This window comes from Ranitomeya variabilis, chromosome 8, assembly GCF_051348905.1.
Source record: "Ranitomeya variabilis isolate aRanVar5 chromosome 8, aRanVar5.hap1, whole genome shotgun sequence".
NCBI lineage: Eukaryota > Metazoa > Chordata > Amphibia > Anura > Dendrobatidae > Ranitomeya > Ranitomeya variabilis.
This window is the reverse complement of record NC_135239.1, coordinates 208938878-208958681: the sequence shown is the minus strand read 5'-3', so window position 1 is coordinate 208958681 and position 19804 is coordinate 208938878. Positions and strand designations below refer to the sequence as shown.

Genomic DNA, 19804 nt, shown 5'->3' with positions numbered 1-19804 from the left:
ATAACTACTATAATACTGCCCCCTATGTACAAGAATATAACTATAATACTGCCCCCTATGTACAAGAATATAACTACTATAATACTGCTCCTATGTACAAGAATATAACTACTATAATACTGCCCCTTATGTACAAGAATATAACTACTATAATACTGCCCCTTATGTACAATATAACTACTATAATACTGCTCCTATGTACAAGAATATAACTACTATAATACTGCCCCCTATGTACAAGAATATAACTATAATACTGCCCCCTATGTACAAGAATATAACTACTATAATACTGCCCCTATGTATAAGAATATAACTACTATAATACTGCTCCTATGTACAAGAATATAACTACTATAATACTGCCCCTTATGTACAAGAATATAACTACTATAATACTGCCCCTTATGTACAAGAATATAACTACTATAATACTGCTCCTATGTACAAGAATATAACTACTATAATACTGCCCCTATGTACAAGAATATAACTACTATAATACTGCTCCTATGTACAGGAATATAACTACTATAATACTGCCCCTATGTACAAGAATATAACTACTATAATACTGCCCCTATGTACAAGAATATAACTACTATAATACTGCCTCTATGTACAAGAATATAACTACTATAATACTGCTCCTATGTACAAGAATATAACTACTATAATACTGCTCCTATGTACAAGAATATAACTACTATAATACTGCCCCTATGTACAAGAATATAACTACTATAATACTGCCCCTATGTACAAGAATATAACTACTATAATACTGCTCCTATGTACAAGAATATAACTACTATAATACTGCCCCCTATGTACATTGGACCTTTAGTCTCATGATTGCGGCTTACATAATCTGTACTTTATTACGAGCCATTGAGTTTTCCTTCTCACTTGTCATTAATAGTCAATTTCCTTTGGGTGCAATAAATTAATCTTCATCTGATTTGACCATGAACCTGAACATCTAGACTCAGAGGATTACACATAACGGTACGATTGTATAAATGCTGCACTGCCATTATGTAGTAATGCTGCTACTTTTCGTCCCCAGGATCATTGCTGATCGCTATGCTCTGTGCATTAATGTAGAGGGTGTGTATACTTTTGCAAGCACTTTTTCACATTTCTCATCACCTAAAATAAAGCAGATTTTACAATCAGTCTTCTAAACCTCCTGTCGTTTTGTGTACCCAGCTCTTATGCAGAAATTAAGGCAAATAATCTGTGCCTGCAGGAACGGAACTCTTTACTACCTCCCACTAGATTTTTTTCTGACATATGCACTTTTAGGTTTGGTTCACACTTTTCCATTGACCCTTTATCTTCCTGGACCCAGATGATCTGTTGAGCAAACATTGGCAGGAGACTGAACTCCGGGGGCCGCAGCTCTGCTACATCACCGCTGTAGTGCGAGGCTCACACCGCACATCCGCTCCGGTATCAGTAATGTCACACGATACATCACGGTTACAGACATCTTAAAAATGGCTTACTCGGGGCGGTTTAGTGGTCACATGACTAGCGGTGACCCCGCCTGGAGGAGTGAATGGTGCCGACGACGTCCCGTCTGCACAGCTGCCCTATTCCCGGTACGGAGGTGAGAACCCCTCTAGGTCATCAGAGGGGGGTGGTCTTCTTAACCCCTCTTCATATGCCTTAAGAGGGTGTACAGATCCCATACAAGGAATCCCCATATTCGAGGGTCCTGGCAGGACGTCACTAGGAGGTGGATGCAGACCCAGCCCGTACCCCATTATCCCCTCTGATGGGTCCTGCGGCCTCTTAGGTCACGTTAATCTGCCCTGGGACCAGGTACAGGGGTATTCGGATACATGTCACACTGGGTTTATGCAATTCCAGATTGCACAGATGCATTTATCCCCAGAATAGGAAAGGCAGGACCCCCAGAGTGACCCCAGAAGGAGACGGACACCTGATGTTGCATCTCTCCGTTTAATGGATCATCATTGTGAGAAATACATGACCGAAAATATATGCATCAAATACAGAGAAAAGACGAGGAGGCTGGGGGCCGAGAGCGCCCCCGGCAGAAAAAAAAAAAAAGAAATATGAGGACGCATAGCCAGATAACAGGGGTCGCCGAAAAGGACAAGGGCCAGAGGCCGCGACCTACACCGTACGTATGTGCATCAGAGCGCCTCTCAGATGCTGCAAACTGCAATTCAAATCCAGCATTTCTCTACAGCTACGGACCTGTACACCCTAAAATTGACCCACCCGAGACCCCAACCCTCCCCCCCTTAAGGCTGCAGCGAATCCCGGGCTTCTGAGACTGTCAGGATCCGGTATGATCAATGCTCTGACTGCATTTCCTATACAGACTCCTGCTGCTCTTACCGAGATTTCCTAATTTTTCTAATTCATGGTTTGCATTTTTTTTCCCCATTTTTGGAGGATTTCTGTTTATTCTCTGGCTGCTGAACTTTCAATCACCAACAAGAAAGAGCTTGAAATGTTCGAAGCAAAGAACATTAGAAAACTGCATAGTGTTTTTTCTTCCTAACGAAACCTCCAATATTCCGGCGTCTGGTGTGCAACGCCCCGGCTATGGCCATAACTCTGCGCAGAAGCTGAACACATCGATGTACAAATAAATAATGGAAATCAGACAGATGCGGAGGTTGTGGGGCTATGGAAACTAATGGGAGCAACGTAGAAGCAAGGAAAAGAGGATATTGGAGCAGAAAGTGGTAACGAGAAAAGAAACTACAGAGACGGGATAATGCCGACGTTGTGAGCCGGACATGTCTGGACATCCGCCGGTGCTCTCCTCTAGGCGAGGTGAGGAGCAGAGGCTTCATATCAAGCACATGGGGTACAAATGCTGATCCAAACAGATCCGGACCTCTCGGAACCCTACTGTTCCACCGTTCACTCCTGAGATTCATCCTTAAGGCGACCGATGTGTTTACACTACAACTCCCAGCGCTGATGACACCAGATAGCAGTAGCGCCAACATCGACCCGACCACAGGAGGCTCAAAGGGACGGTTAACAGCAAGGCTTAACCTCAGCAACCCTTCTGGGAGATGTCGCCTCCGGACGATTTAGTGACCTCCATGGTTGTAAATATCTGGAAAACAAAGCAAAAACATTTTTTAATGGGATTGGCTGCTAAAAATACAAATAATTATATTTTACTGCGATCACACAGGATTGGGACGTTTAGTACCAGGCGGGAAGTAATTGTGATAAGCCGTCCAGCTGGATGATCAGAGCAGATTGCCGGCTTTTACGACGCACAGGTGGTTACGCCTCGGCTGAGGAAATCCAACAGGCGGCCATTTAAAGATGAGCGCCGCCGGCTGAGCTTGGTGTTTTGACAATTTACAGAATATACTTAAAGTTTGGCAAGAACCAAAGAGAAGTCTAATATATGTGTGTGTGTGTGTGTGTGTGTGTGTGTGTGTGTGTGTGTGTGTGTGTGTGTGTGTGTGTGTGTGTGTGTGTGTGTGTGTGTGTGTATATATATATAAAAAAAAAAAAAAGAAAAGAGAGAAAAGAGCTTCTTGCCTTACAGGGCCACACTATCATGAAAAAGTAATGGAAGATCTCTCGTATGATGTGTCGCGCATTAAGGTCGCCATATTAGGCCTATGGATGTGCGAGGTGGGGTCCCTTGTTACAGACCTGTCCCTGGTCTAGGCTCTGCTCCACATCAGGCTTTGCAGATGGCCCGACGTGCTTCCATGTCATGAACTGCCCGGGCCCATTTATGGGTTTCTAAGACTCACATCCGGGTCATGGCATTAAATCTGAGACTAGACTTGCAGTTTGTGTGTGCCCAGCAGCCTGGCTGTGAGATGCAGGACGTCTCCAGTAGACCAGCGGCTTCCAGTGCCTCTACCTACTTGTCTGCAGCTTCTAGTGACTCTGACATCTACCTGTCCCAGGGTCTTCTGGACCTCTTCTCTGTGGCCACCTGCGGTTTTCAGGTTTTCTTGCTGGCTGCGTGTAGCTTCCAATTTTCCCATTACACCAGAATGTTATCTGCTACCTGCCTGCGGTTTCCTTCGCTCCACCTGCTTGCCTGCGGTTTCCTGCGTTCCACCTGTCTACCTACAGTTTCCAGTCCCTCTACTCTACAACCTGCTGCACCGACACCCATATGGCCATTTGGACCTTGGGCTTTGATAATCCACCTCACCTAGTGAGCCCCTTAAATTTATCTTAGCACCTTCTACCAGCTGTGTCATATAGCAGGGACCAAGTACCAGTTTCTATCCTGGAGGACTCCTCGTTACATGGCTGCCCCATTCACATGAATAGACACCGTGTAATACCACTTTACCCCTGTGGTGGAAACTGCAGGCTGGGGACCCACAGCAATCTGTCCGCAAGCCGATATGAAGACTACTTTTTTCTAGGGAAGTAATAGGTGCCATGTGGAGGTTTATCATTAATATGGACATACTGGAGCCCCGCAATACAAGTTACGTGCATGAGGCACGGCAGGACCTTGGCCCCCGTGTGCCTGCCCTGAATATACTCACTTCTGCACACGTTGGGTGGATGCCGATGGTCTCATCCAGCTTTTCTTTGGTTAGACCACACTTCATTGCTGCGGCAAATCCCTGAGTGATCTCTCCAGCATTTGGCCCCAAAACATGGAACCCAATGACTCGGTCCTGAAAGAGTAAAACAAAATAAGTGATTTATAGGAAATACATCAAGACATATTTAATCATGTTGGAGACCACAGTGGAGAGGCCAAGATTTAGTGAATCCAAGGCAATATCACCTTCCTGCAGATGGAAGTATAGTACATTAATGCATGGCACGGACGCAGGAGCCGGAACCATCAGCAGCGGTGACGGCACCAACATCCAGCAGAGCCCGGCGGTAATGAATGGGATAAGAATTTCATCTAATCCGGGCGATTTAAAAGAAACGTCCAAGCAGAGATCAGTCAGTGCTTTTGGGCTCAGGAAGAGAGACATACACAATAATGGCGTAATATCAGCCCCACATGAGCACACACCTTGCACAAGGCCCCCCCCCGCACCTTACACAAGACCCCCGCACCTTACATAAGGCCCCCGCACCTTACGCAAGACCCCCGCACCTTACACAAGCAGGAAACTTCCAACTTACATTGTCACGGTTGCAGATAACTTTGGCGAAACAAGTGTTATTGTCGCGCCCGGGGACGGTCCATTCCAGAGGCCAAAACAGAGTGTGGAAGACCTAGAAAAAGTAGAAGAGATGGTCATGTGGGCTTCAGAGAATAACTTGGAAAATAGAAGAGAAATATCTGCCTGTATAGGACTAAGAAAACATGACGGCACCAGAAGCAGCGCCATCATATCTTTTGTAGTGTCTGGTACTACAGCTCACCTCCATACAATGGGCCTGAGCTGCAATCCCAGACACAACCTGACTTGTAGACATGGGTGGGGACGTCTACAGAAGGGAGCGGCCATGCTTTCCTAGTCCTTTATTGATTTAGATGCCAAGTCACATGCCTGAAAACTGTACAGGATCAAAGAAAAGGTAGGGAAGAAAAACTGGGGGCAAACCTCTAACGTTTCCTCTCCAAAGATTTCAATGGCTTTTTCCTCTGGATATCCACAGCAGCCATACTCCATTGGAGTAAACACAGTTGTTGGGACGTTAATGTAGTCACACTGCAAAGAAAAACAATTTCAGTAAGATTGTGACAAAAATCACAAAGTACCGCACATCTTCCGACAGGTTTAACAAAAAGGGCCAAAAAAAAATCCCATTATCTTCTCATTTACTCGCAAGAATTAGCTCTTCTGCGGTAGTGAAGCCCATGATTGTCAGGCCATGATGGGAGTTGTAGTAGTCACTCATTCTGATCTTTTGAGATCATACCTTCACTTTGGAGCCGCCATAAAGCCTTCGGGCCAGCAGTCGCCCCGCTTGGATCGCCACAGGCGTCAGCTCCAACTTCCCATCCAGGATATCTCCTATGGCGTAGACATAAGGCACGTTGGTCTGCTCCTCGTCATTCACAGGAATCTTACCGTTCCTACAAACAGAGATTAACATATTGAGAATGCAACAGAAGATATAAAAATGGCAGAAGGAAACTCTGCTCTCACCTCTCATTAATCTTCACACCAATCTTCTCCAGACCAATATTTCTAGTGCAAGAATCTCTCCCAACAGCAACCAAGACCTAGAAGAAAAAGGACTTCACGTGAAAATCGGGAACCATATTTGGGAGGTGTCCCATGTGGCGCAGTATACAGAGGGTGCGCCCCCCGCACGGTGCAGTATACAGAGGGTGCGCCCCCCGCACGGTGCAGTATACAGAGGGTGCGCCCCCCGCACGGTGCAGTATACAGAGGGTGCGCCCCCCCGCACGGTGCAGTATACAGAGGGTGCGCCCCCCGCACGGTGCAGTATACAGAGGGTGCGCCCCCCCGCACGGCACAGTATACAGAGGGTGCGCCCCCCCGCACGGCGCAGTATACAGAGGGTGCGCCCTGCAAGGTGCAGTATATAGAGGATCTGTCGGATCTCCTGTGCGGTGTCAATCACTTACTGTATTATACTCGTCTTCGATGACGGTGTCGCTCTCTGTAGACTTTGCGACGACCCTCAGCCTCCCCGGAGTCCCGGCTTCCAGCTGCTCCACCTGTTAGAGATTATTAATGAACCGATTACGGTCCCCCAGTGGCAGAATGACGGCTCCCTCACTCTGTGCGGGGTCAGACGCTGCCACTAATCCCCCTCACTGCTATAAACCAGATAAAGACAGCGCCCCTGCTGGTGACACTGCAGAAGATTTCTTACTGAAGTTGGCACGAATTTCTTGATAAACTTCACCCCGTGGGTCTCCATGTAGGCTCCAGCTCTGTCTGCCATCTCTTGGTCAAAGCCACGTAGAAATATGGAGCGCACCATGACGGTGACATCCAAGCCGATCCCGGCGAGAAATCCGGCACATTCCAAAGCCACGTAGGAAGCTCCAACCACAAGCGTCTTCCCAGGGCAGTAGGACAACGAGAAGAGGTCGTCGCTGTGAAGAAACATATATGATTATACGAGAGCAGTGGCTGCCCTGCGCCGACAATCCAGACAATGGCAGCGATCCCCGAACAAACAATTTAAGACTACGACTCAGCTCTGACCAGGATTATTGATAGATAACATGTTTTATCAAGTGTGGAAGTTGCTGCGGCAATAGAAGGGTTAACGTGCTCACGTCTTTGTATTTATGCGGTGGCGAATATAATGCATTCTGCATGATGGTTTCTGCAAATTAACCAGTAATCCCACTAATGAAATATTGGCGGCGTTATTTGTAGATGCAGAAAGATGCACAAAAAATGGCTTACGAGATCAATGTACAAATCTAGAAGGACTTCCCGGCGGACAGAGACTCAGAGCCAAGGTTGTGTCAGGTCCGGCCCGATAAGGAGCGTGCACAATCCGCGCCGTCCTGGTGACGCAGCTCTGCACATCCCACCTGTCCTATTGAGGAAACCCTGATGGCGTGCTCCTTGGGTGGCATGCTCAGCGAACGCTCTGCCGCGGGACAGCGCGCAGGGAATAAGCTGTTTCAGTAGCGGCACTATTCTCACCGTCTCGCACTTTGCACAACATGGTGGATTTGAAATCAACTTCACGGCAATTTACGATGCAAATGTCAGTCGCAAAAATTGTGCATAAAAGTCGCAGCATTTCTGCTCCGCAGTTGACTTTTAGCTGCTGATTTTATTTACGTGAATTATTAGTTTGTGTCCACAAATCATCTAGAGGGAGATCTGAACTTCATGGACAGATGACGAGCGGGCGAGTGTTTAGAGTCCGTGACGGGCGGTCGGGAAGTATGCCTCACGACTGTACATGATGAAACCCTTTATGAGGAAAGAGTTTATGAAGAAACCCTCTAACAGCCGACACTCTCTTCTTCTGTAACCAGCAGGAATATAAGACGTAACCCCACAAGTGCCAACAAGTCCAGGCACGAAGCGTCATCCGCATGACCGGACTTTACGTGAGGCGTCAACGTTACACCAGGACGGGACAAGTTCTGGCCGCGGGGCAAACAGGTTGTTCAATCATTAGTTGGTCTGACACCATGCACCCCCACACATTGTGCTGCGGCTCAGCTCTCATTCTCTTCAGGGGGAGATGAGCTGCAGAAACTGATAATGGCCACTACACAATGTACGGAGCTGAGCACATTGCAGCTCCAGCAGGTGACACAGCTGATTGCTGGGGGTGCAGAGTGTCAACCCCCCACAGAACTGCTATGGATGACCTACCTGAGGATATGTCCTCAATATCTTAGTGTACAGACCCCATTAAATGGTTGCAGACCACTCTGGCTGGGCAGAGGCTGCAGACAGAGAGTGAATTATCAATGTGAGGAGTGACTGTGCATCCGTGCAGCTCGCTGGGGACATGCACAATGACAGTCAGTCAGGTTCTCTGGATGATAACATATTGTGGTATAAATACCCCTAGGAGAAGGCCGTGCCCTCTATAAACTGGGGACTTGTGTGGTGTCCGGTGCTCCAGCTCATCAAGCAAGTGGTCACCATTCTCCAGCTGCTCCATTAGTATGATCTGTGCTTTGGTTCATTATTATTATGGGTATAGGGTCCCTTTAAATACTAAAGTGAAACCAGATTCTGAAACTGCAAATTAAGGAATTACATAATTTTCCTCCGCATTGTAAAACTGCAAGAATGCAGCAGAGATAAGGATACTGGTGCAATGACCTAGCAAAGTGTTAAAGTGAACCGGTCACCAGGTTTAGCCGATAAGAGATACAGCCATCACCTTTCAGGGTTGATATACAGCATTCTTTAAGCAGAAGAAAAATAACTTATAATTGCCTGCGGGGCGGTCCGGTCCGATGGGTGTTGTTGGTCTTGGTCCGGCGGCTTCCATATTCTTACGATCCGCGCCCTCCTTCTTGCTTTGTGTGGATGACGCATCCCTTCGTCATCCACACAGGCTCCCCGGCATCGCGCAGGCGTACTTCTCTGTCCTGTTGAGGGGAGATCAAACTACTGCAGTGTGCAGGGGCCGGGGCTTTGACCTTTCCCAGCACCTGCGCACTGCAATGCAATGCAATGCTCTGCCCTCAACAGGACAGAGAAGTACAACTGCACAGGAGCGCGATGCCGGGGAGACGCGTCATCCACACGAAGCAAGCAGGAGGGCGGCATCACAAGAAGGGAAGCGCCAGACCAAGAGGAGCAACACTCATCAGACCGGACCGCCCCACACGTGAGTATAATAAAGTTATTTTTCTTGTCTTGCACTTCGGGTTGGGGGCAGATATACAGCATTATAGAATGCTGTATATCAGCCCTGGAACTGATGACAGGTTCCCTTTAAACAGGCGGGTCTGCGGTAATAGGAGCGAAGCAAGGAGGAAATGCGGGGCGAAGGGCTCACCTGGTGATGCAGAATTCCTTATCTCCCGGGATATCCAGATATCGGGGTCGCTCCCCTGTGGCAATAACAAACTTCTCTGCTGTGAAGAAGCTCTCCTTCCCACGTTTATTAGTCGCCTAACAATCCCCAAAAGAAAAGCAGAAATTATCATATTAACATTACGCAGAGAATGAATAGAAAGTGTACCGAGCCGAGAGGGGAGGCGGGACCCCACAACAGCCAAAATGTAGAGACAATAGGGACTTTGAAAAGTTTACTCCATTTATTAGAAGTGTAAAGCAAGACTATGGCGTCAAGTCTCGCTCACATCAGGGTGGGGGGCCGTTAACAAGCAGCAGCTCTTGCAGACTTAAGGACGGCCATATAATGCAGGAGACGCCATTTATCTTAAAGAGGTTTTTGCAACATGATAAATGGTTATAATTTCAGTGCTTGTAACAAAAAGCTTAATAAACTATTAATGGTTAACTATTTCGGTTAATTAACTTGGAATTATAATTGTATTCTTTACTTTTCGTTCTCTAGGTTACCGGCCACTGCTGCAGTCCTTCAGAGGTGGCCAGTTTCCCAAGCGAGGAACATGAGCTTACAGGCTCTTTGCTTAAGAGCTCGCAGGCGCTCCTCTGAGGATGGTGGGATCTGGCCAGCCTCAGTGCCCCGGCCAGCCCCCCCCCAAACTGCAGAGCCAAAACCACTACTACCATCACCAGCTGACCTCTACTGCTAGTCCAGGGGTTCTGCAGCAGCTGCAGCGCTGGGTTTGCACTAGAACATGCTTTTTTTACCTTTATCTTATGTGGCTCCACAAACTCCCCGAAGGCGTTCTCATAGCGGACGTTCTTGTCCCTCAGAGCCACTCGATAACCCCAGTTCAGAGAGCCGATGTAGTTCTGGATATTCTCCCGCATCGTCTCCCAGTTGTGTTTCACTGTGATGGAAACATTGAAGTTACCAGTGCGAGGACTTGACAGTCTACGTAGGACACCCCACTGCCACCCTCTTACCTTGCTCCTCATATTCCCAGCCAAATTTCCTCGAGTCCTTTAGCGCTTGTCCCAGGAGAGCCGCCTGGTGCATCAACTTTTTGGGAATGCACCCAACATTGACACAAGTGCCGCCCAACCCTGCACAGAAGAAACCACCAATCACCCATGAAAACTGTGAAAGGCCTGAAGGTCACAACAAGCGACAGACACTCGTGTCCTAAAGCTGCAACTAATCAAAGTTATCAGTCAATCCCAGGAGTCCTCAACAAAGGACTGAGCCAGAAACTGCAGAATCATGGTCGGCAAACATACACCGCTCCCATGTACAGATCAATAGGTAATGAGGCATAAAGGGGATTTTTCTAGGTGCTGGGTCACAATAACATCACTTGGACAGCACTTCATCACCACTGCAGCCAATCACTGAGCTCAGCGGCTGTAGTGATGTAGCGGCAAATCCGTCAAGCTAAGTGATTGTTTGCAGTGGTCATGTGAAATGTCACCGCTGCAGCCGAAAGATCATGAACCCAGTGACAGTGGGGAGCCGGCACTGGACTAGCGGAGGGTAGGTGCTCAGCATTGGGGGATCACTTTCCTTAAGGTGGAAAAACCTTTGTACTTAGGGTCACAGTCTTATGTAAATGATGCTTAAAGTTTCCCAACTTTCTGATTTAAATGTGTCATTTAATGCTTCACAGTTTAAGATCTCTGCTTTCTGTTAGCGTATGAGAACATAGTTTCACAAGGAAAACGTTTCTATTAAAATAACCTGTGACCATACGTTCACATTCCGCATGTTGACGTAATAAAGGGGTCTCCTACATGGGCCTTTCTCTGGCTTAATACAGAGAGCTGCTATAAGAGGGAGACTCCAGTTCTAGCTGACTTATCTGAATTGCCCCCATGTTATAACATATTCCTTGGAGCAAATGCACAGAAAATGCTCGCTTGTCTATGGCTTCCCGTCATCTTTGCCAGGGGTGCAGGAATCGTGACATGGGGCGATTGCACCGGGCAGTATCTCTAATGACATAGTGACGCCCAACCCTGCACCTGGACCTGTTCACACAAGGACATGCAACATCAGCACTAGTCTTACCCACACGATACAGTGCACCAAACTGCAGCTGTGCAAGAACAAAGTCACCCTGCTTCTGAAACTTTTGATTGACAACAAGCAAAAATCTTGATCTTAGCAGGAAGCACAGTACTTACCCCAAGCAGCGCCCAGAGGTGTAGGAACAACAAAATCAAGCACCATCACTTTCTTTCCCAAAGATGAAGCTTCCTATAAAGAGAAAAACACAATTTATTGCAATCATTCACAGCAGGAGGCGCTCTGACAATGCAGGGAAGGCCCGCTACTTGACTGAAGGGGTCTTTTAGCCTCTGGTAAGATACTACGTCCAGGGGGGGAAGGAACGATCCTGGTCACACACGGACAATCAATATGGCTGCATGCGAACCTGATCACTGGACGATCGTGTTACTGACCTCGGGGTGCACATTCTCGGTGTCAGTCATTAGGAGGCTGTGAAAGGGATCTGGCACCAGAGGGATCTCCATAATTCAGGACCGCTGACTAGTGAAACCCTAATATGTCGCACTCACGGCATGGCGGGGCAGAGAAGCAGCGCGGCCGCATACGAGACGTCACAGCCCTAACCTCACTCCGCTGCACCATGTCATGTTCCTGCAAATGTGGAGAAAATCCCTGCAGGAATCCCATTACGTGTTCCCGCATCTCCGCAATCACACGCACATGGCGGCAGTGCCACAAACAGTGTAACATCACACGGGCAGAGTGCGGGAAGTCTATAAGGAGATCTCCGGCACAAATCACTTTCACTATAAGAGGCTCTTAAGATGTTGCGGCTGCAGGATGCGCAGATGATCGGCAGGGAAGGACGTCCTGTGTCATCTGCTGACCGTGCACACATGACGACACGCACAGGACAAACCCTATAATTATCTGATGTGTCAGCGCTTTACTGCTTCTAGTTGTACTTCCAGAATGACCAGGAGCATAAAAAGCGCAGACAGCATCCAGCGCCACCGGTCCAGATGTCGGCCCAGTCTTCACGTACTCGTGGCCGCAGGTGACTGCTACAGCCACTATAATAAAGCCTGGGGTGAGGGGGATGGGGTCACTGGTGCCAGTAAAGTGTTAAATGAACAGATAACTACAGAGATATAACGCAAACCCTGAAAGGGTTAACACCAATAACTGCTGGAGGAAGGAAGCCGAGGTGACGATACCTTGGAGCAGGCCAGGCCGCCAGAGCCGCCGCCGATGACGATCAGGTCATAATCATAGGTGACGGCGTCGTTATCCAGCAGCTTCTGCAGAGTCCCGTCCTTGTGAGCCTGAAAACCAGAAAGCACCGACCATCAGGGTAGTCTGACTATGGAGACACATAAGCCTGCCTAGGAGCTGTATACACAAAACAGAACATGTTTCTCTTGCACTTGTCATTGTTCGCAGCCGCACGGATGTTTATATAGAGCCACTGACCTGCAGAGTTTTATCGCAGCCGCCAACGTGAGTCTTATATACAAAGACGCTGGGGACGGTCTTCTGTCCGGTCATTTCATACAGCAGGTCCTGGATACTGCTGCCGTCATCTAGAACGTGAGAATAAACCGCAGTCAGTGGCGAGATCATCTATATATCCCCACAACCTCGTAGTCATACATGAGGCGGGTGGTCGGGGAGCGGCATTAATATACACCATAAATATGGCGGCTATACGTTGGTGAGGGTAGCACTCTACAGCCCCGGCCTCCTACGCCGCTCATTTTGGGGGTCCAAACAGACCATTATGTCACAGCGCGTCCTATATACTGGTGACCGAGCTGTGCCTGAACCGCGTCAAACATTAACAGCCGCGACCCGAGAATCGCGTGTCATCATCTAATCATTCACTCACCGCAATGATCCAGCTCCAGCGCAAAATATTCCTTCCCCAGAGAAGTGAACAGCTCCTTCACCTGGAGGCGGAAACCAGAGAAAATAATAATAATGACGTCACACAGATATATCATATACAAGATGACTGCAATATGGGGCTATTGCTCTCTGTTATCAGCCATTCCCAGGTGAGGAGAGGAGGACAACGGAGGAACAGGAAACTCCCTTCCCCCGATCACATCTCCAGAAGTGACATTAACATCCAGAGATGATATCACACAGGATAAACATCCGCTGTGCACAGCCTCCATCCTGATCAATCGTTACAATGTATCAGTCTGAATCCTGAACAGAGGATCGTAGAGAGCGGACACCGGCGTATCCCAGCGACTGAGAAGTTCACACCGGTTATTACATCACAGGAACAATAAACTGATAAGAATTTCCTGTCCCTTAATTACATGTGACACAAAAGATACCAGGAAATTAGGATTTCACAAGAGAAGGAAGAAAATCTACAGTATGAGTGCAAATAAACATTACACAACCTATATAGATAGAATCTACAGCATAGAGTCATTGTACATACATCCCTCCGCATATCCAGCATTATCCTCCAGAGCTGCACTCACTATTCTGCTGGTGAAGTCACTGTGTACATACATTACATTACTGATCCTGAGTTACATCCTGTGTTATACCCCAGAGCTGCACTCACTATTCTGCTGGTGCAGTCACTGTGTACATACATTACATTACTGATCCCGAGTTACATCCTGTATTATACCCCAGAGCTGCACTCACTATTCTGCTGGTGCAGTCACTGTGTACATACATTACATTACTGATCCTGAGTTACCTCCTGTATTATATCCCAGAGCTGCACTCACTACTCTGCTGGTGCAATCACTGTGTACATATATTACATTACTGATCCTGAGTTACATCCTGTATTATACTCCAGAGCTGCACTCACTATTCTGCTGGTGCAGTCACTGTGTACATACATTACACTACTGATCCTGAGTTACATCCTGTATTATACTCCAGAGCTGCACTCACTATTCTGCTGGTGCAGTCACTGTGTACATACATTACTGATCCTGAGTTACATCCTGTATTATACCCCAGAGCTACACTCACTATTCTGCTGGTGCAATCACTGTGTACATACATTACTGATACTGAGTTACATCCTGTATTATACTCCAGAGCTGCACTCACGATTCTGCTGGTGCAGTCACTGTGTACGTACATTACAGATCCTGAGTTACCTCCTTTTTTATACTCCAGAGCTGCACTCACTATTCTGTTGGTGCAGTCACTGTGTACATACATTACATTACTGATCCTGAGTTACATCCTGTATTATACCCCAGAGCTGCACTCACTATTCTGCTGGTGCAGTCAATGTGTAAATACATTACATTACTGATCCTGAGTTACATCCTGTATTATACCCCAGAGCTGCACTCACTATTCTGCTGGTGCAGTCAGTGTGTACATACATTACTGATCCTGAGTTACATCTTGTATTATACCCCAGAGCTGCACTCACTATTCTGCTGGTGCAGTCACTGTGTACATACATTACATTACTGATCCTGAGTTACATCCTGTATTATACTCCAGAGCTGCACTCACTATTCTGCTGGTGCAGTCACTGTGTACATACATTACATTACTGATCCTGAGTTACATCCTGTATTATACTCCAGAGCTGCACTCACTATTCTGCTGGTGCAGTCACTGTGTACATACATTACTGATCCTGAGTTACCTCCTGTATTATACCCCAGAGCTGCACTCACCATTCTGCTGGTGCAGTCACTGTGTACATACATTACATTACTGATCCTGAGTTACATCCTGTATTATACCCCAGAGCTGCACTCACTATTCTGCTGGTGCAGTCACTGTGTACATACATTACATTACTGATCCTGAGTTACATCTTGTATTATACCCCAGAGCTGCACTCACTATTCTGCTGGTGCAGTCACTGTGTACATACATTACATTACTGATCCTGAGTTACATTCTGTATTATACTCCAGAGCTGCACTCACTATTCTGCTGGTGCGATCACTGTGTACATACATTACATTACTGATCCTGAGTTACATTCTGTATTATACTCCAGAGCTGCACTCACTATTCTGCTGGTGCAGTCACTGTGTACATACATTACATTACTGATCCTGAGTTACCTCCTGTATTATACTCCAGAGCTGCACTCACTATTCTGCTGGTGCAGTCACTGTGTACATACATTACATTACTGATCCTGAGTTACATTCTGTATTATACTCCAGAGCTGCACTCACTATTCTGCTGGTGCAGTCACTGTGTACATACATTACTGATCCTGAGTTACATCTTGTATTATACCCCAGAGCTGCACTCACTATTCTGCTGGTGCAGTCACTGTGTACATACATTACATTACTGATCCTGAGTTACCTCCTGTATTATACCCCAGAGCTGCACTCACTATTCTGCTGGTGCAGTCACTGTGTACATACATTACATTACTGATCCTGAGTTACATCCTGTATTATACTCCGGAGCTGCACTCACTATTCTGCTGGTGCAGTCACTGTGTACACACATTACATTACTGATCCTGAGTTACATCCTGTATTATACCACAGAGCTGCACTCACTATTCTGCTGGTGCAGTCACTGTGTACATACATTACATTACTGATCCTGAGTTACATCTTGTATTATACCCCAGAGCTGCACTCACTATTCTGCTGGTGCAGTCACTGTGTACATACATTACATTACTGATCCTGAGTTACCTCCTGTATTATACCCCAGAGCTGCACTCACTATTCTGCTGGTGCAGTCACTGTGTACATACATTACATTACTGATCCTGAGTTACATCCTGTATTATACTCCAGAGCTGCACTCACTATTCTGCTGGTGCAGTCACTGTGTACATACATACATTACTGATCCTGAGTTACATCCTGTATTATACCCCAGAGCTGCACTCACTATTCTGCTGGTGCAGTCACTGTGTACATACATACATTACTGATCCTGAGTTACATCCTGTATTATACTCCAGAGCTGCACTCACTATTCTGCTGGTGCAGTCACTGTGTACATACATTACATTACTGATCCTGAGTTACCTCCTGTATTATACCCCAGAGCTGCACTCACTATTCTGCTGGTGCAGTCACTGTGTACATACATTACATTAACTGATCCTGAGTTACATCCGGTATTATACCCCAGAGCTGCACTCACTATTCTGCTGGTGCAGTCACTGTGTACATACATTACTGGTCCTGAGTTACATCCTGTATTATACTCCAGAGCTGCACTCACTATTCTGCTGGTGCAGTCACTGTGTACATACATTACTGATCCTGAGTTACATCTTGTATTATACCCCAGAGCTGCACTCACTATTCTGCTGGTGCAGTCACTGTGTACATACATTACATTACTGATCCTGAGTTACCTCCTGTATTATACCCCAGAGCTGCACTCACTATTCTGCTGGTGCAGTCACTGTGTACATACATTACATTACTGATCCTGAGTTACATCCTGTATTATACTCCGGAGCTGCACTCACTATTCTGCTGGTGCAGTCACTGTGTACACACATTACATTACTGATCCTGAGTTACATCCTGTATTATACCACAGAGCTGCACTCACTATTCTGCTGGTGCAGTCACTGTGTACATACATTACATTACTGATCCTGAGTTACATCTTGTATTATACCCCAGAGCTGCACTCACTATTCTGCTGGTGCAGTCACTGTGTACATACATTACATTACTGATCCTGAGTTACCTCCTGTATTATACCCCAGAGCTGCACTCACTATTCTGCTGGTGCAGTCACTGTGTACATACATTACATTACTGATCCTGAGTTACATCCTGTATTATACTCCAGAGCTGCACTCACTATTCTGCTGGTGCAGTCACTGTGTACATACATACATTACTGATCCTGAGTTACATCCTGTATTATACCCCAGAGCTGCACTCACTATTCTGCTGGTGCAGTCACTGTGTACATACATACATTACTGATCCTGAGTTACATCCTGTATTATACTCCAGAGCTGCACTCACTATTCTGCTGGTGCAGTCACTGTGTACATACATTACATTACTGATCCTGAGTTACCTCCTGTATTATACCCCAGAGCTGCACTCACTATTCTGCTGGTGCAGTCACTGTGTACATACATTACATTAACTGATCCTGAGTTACATCCGGTATTATACCCCAGAGCTGCACTCACTATTCTGCTGGTGCAGTCACTGTGTACATACATTACTGATCCTGAGTTACATCCTGTATTATACTCCAGAGCTGCACTCACTATTCTGCTGGTGCAGTCACTGTGTACATACATTACATTACTGATCCTGAGTTACATCCTGTATTATACCCCAGAGCTGCACTCACTATTCTGCTGGTGGAGTCACTGTGTACATACATTACATTACTGATCCTGAGTTACCTCCTGTATTATACCCCAGAGCTGCACTCACTATTCTGCTGGTGCAGTCACTGTGTACATAAATTACATTACTGATCCTGAGCTACATCCTGTATTATACTCCAGAGCTGCGCTCACTATTCTGCTGGTGCAGTCACTGTGTACATACATTACTGATCCTGAGTTACCTCCTGTATTATACTCCAGAGCTGCACTCACTATTCTGCTGGTGCAGTCACTGTGTACATACATTACATTACTGATCCTGAGTTACATCCTGTATTATACCCCAGAGCTGCACTCACTATTCTGCTGGTGGAGTCACTGTGTACATACATTACATTACTGATCCTGAGTTACCTCCTGTATTATACCCCAGAGCTGCACTCACTATTCTGCTGGTGCAGTCACTGTGTACATAAATTACATTACTGATCCTGAGCTACATCCTGTATTATACTCCAGAGCTGCGCTCACTATTCTGCTGGTGCAGTCACTGTGTACATTACATTACTGATCCTGAGTTACCTCCTGTATTATACTCCAGAGCTGCACTCACTATTCTGCTGGTGCAGTCACTGTGTACATACATTACATTACTGATCCTGAGTTACCTCCTGTATTATACCCCAGAGCTGCACTCACTATTCTGCTGGTGCAGTCACTGTGTACATACATTACATTACTGATCCTGAGTTACCTCCTGTATTATACCCCAGAGCTGCACTCACTATTCTGCACATTAGTTATCCCCGGGTTTAGCGGTTACTTTTCGCTCCCCCATCCCCATTTCTGCCCCCGCATACAGTACAGGGCTGGTGTTCGGCCATTGTCGCCCTGTGAGGCGGATTCTCACGTCTCTTCTCACCTCTAGTAATGTGACTATTGCTGCTGACTGAGAACTCGTCTTCTACTTCTCACAGCTGAGGGTTTGTTACAATCTATGCAGTCAGGACAATGCTCTGTGAGCCCGGACAGATACAGTGTGACAGACCCTCAGCTGTGAGGAGCGCATGGTTTACATTGGTCCCTGGGGAATAGAAGTGAAGGTTAATATTCAGCGACAGACAACAGAGGAGCTGTATCACGGGGTATTACTACACTATGGCGGGTGGAGAGGACTACAACCCCCAGCGTCACACACAGCAGCATCACGGCCCCTCCGTCCTCACCCGGTCACAGTACGGGCAGTAGCTCTTGCTGAACACAACCACCGGGTTCTCGTCCAGCAGCTCCTGCACCCGGCTCTGCACGGCGTCCCGGCCGGTCGGCGGCATGGTGATGGCGTCTGGCTCTGACCCTCCGCGGACTCCGTCGCTCCCTCTCAGTCTCTGCGGCGCTGTCTTGTCTTCCCGCTCGGCGACCTCCAGAGATGACGTCACTAGGAGAGCCGAGTCCCCGCCCCCCGGTGCACCACGTGGGTGCGCACACTGCCTAGTAAGAATGAGCAAGCAGAAGTTCTGTCACGTGATCTTAAAGAGACAGCGGCGTGTTGTGAGGAGGAGGAGACGCTGGACAGGAAGGCGGGGAGGTAATGGCGCTGGGGCGGGTTCATGTTCTGAGGGTGGTGTTGTGCCCGTACCCGTACCGTGTGAGGGCTCAGACTACACAGACTTTTCGGTGTCGCACATCCAGGGCCTCTTCATGTATTTGCAGAGTTTCAGTCAGAACTTTTTTAGGTTTATTTTTCTTTATTTTGGCGTTCACCGTACGGGATAAATATTCCGATCGTCATTAGTCGGACGGTTACATGTGGTGATACCAGGTTTTTACATTTTACTCACTTTATTGGAACGTATATCGGGGTTTTTTCTATTTCTTTTTTACATTTTTTGTTTACCTGTATAAAGCCTCTGTCTGGTGAGACGAGGCGGCTCCTGAGCTCCTGTCTGCAGCGCGCTGATACCTGGGCGCAGGGGGCACCTGCCCGTTCTCGTGGGGCCGACCCCTCACGCATTGCTCCAGTATGGCGGCTCCTGAGCTCCTGTCCGC

General features: G+C 47.1%; 1 protein-coding gene across 1 annotated transcript; it reads right to left on the bottom strand.

Moving 5' to 3' along the window:
- Positions 1–1955: 1955 nt before the first annotated feature.
- Positions 1956–19229, bottom strand: TXNRD3 (thioredoxin reductase 3). The gene is made up of 16 exons (XM_077276619.1): positions 18985–19229; positions 13343–13403; positions 12928–13037; positions 12672–12779; positions 11628–11700; positions 10431–10550; positions 10212–10354; positions 9427–9542; positions 6805–7030; positions 6554–6646; positions 6108–6184; positions 5878–6034; positions 5559–5666; positions 5134–5226; positions 4533–4667; positions 1956–3112 (listed from the first exon to the last, which is right to left on the bottom strand). The coding sequence occupies exons 1-16, from the start codon at positions 19087–19089 to the stop codon at positions 3050–3052; spliced, it is 1788 nt and encodes a 595-aa protein (XP_077132734.1). The 5' UTR covers positions 19090–19229; the 3' UTR covers positions 1956–3049.
- Between the last annotated feature and the right edge of the window lie 575 nt (positions 19230–19804).

Bases quoted from the DNA above. Each gene is read 5' to 3' on its own strand.
- TXNRD3 (XM_077276619.1), bottom strand. From the start codon at position 19,089: ATGCCGCCGACCGGCCGGGACGCCGTGCAGAGCCGGGTGCAGGAGCTG. The intron at 6,647-6,804 runs GTAAGAAATCTT...AATCTCTAACAG, and splicing joins AGAAATTCGTGCCAACTTCA to GTGGAGCAGCTGGAAGCCGG. The intron at 5,667-5,877 runs GTATGATCTCAA...TTTTCTTTGCAG, and splicing joins ATGGCGGCTCCAAAGTGAAG to TGTGACTACATTAACGTCCC.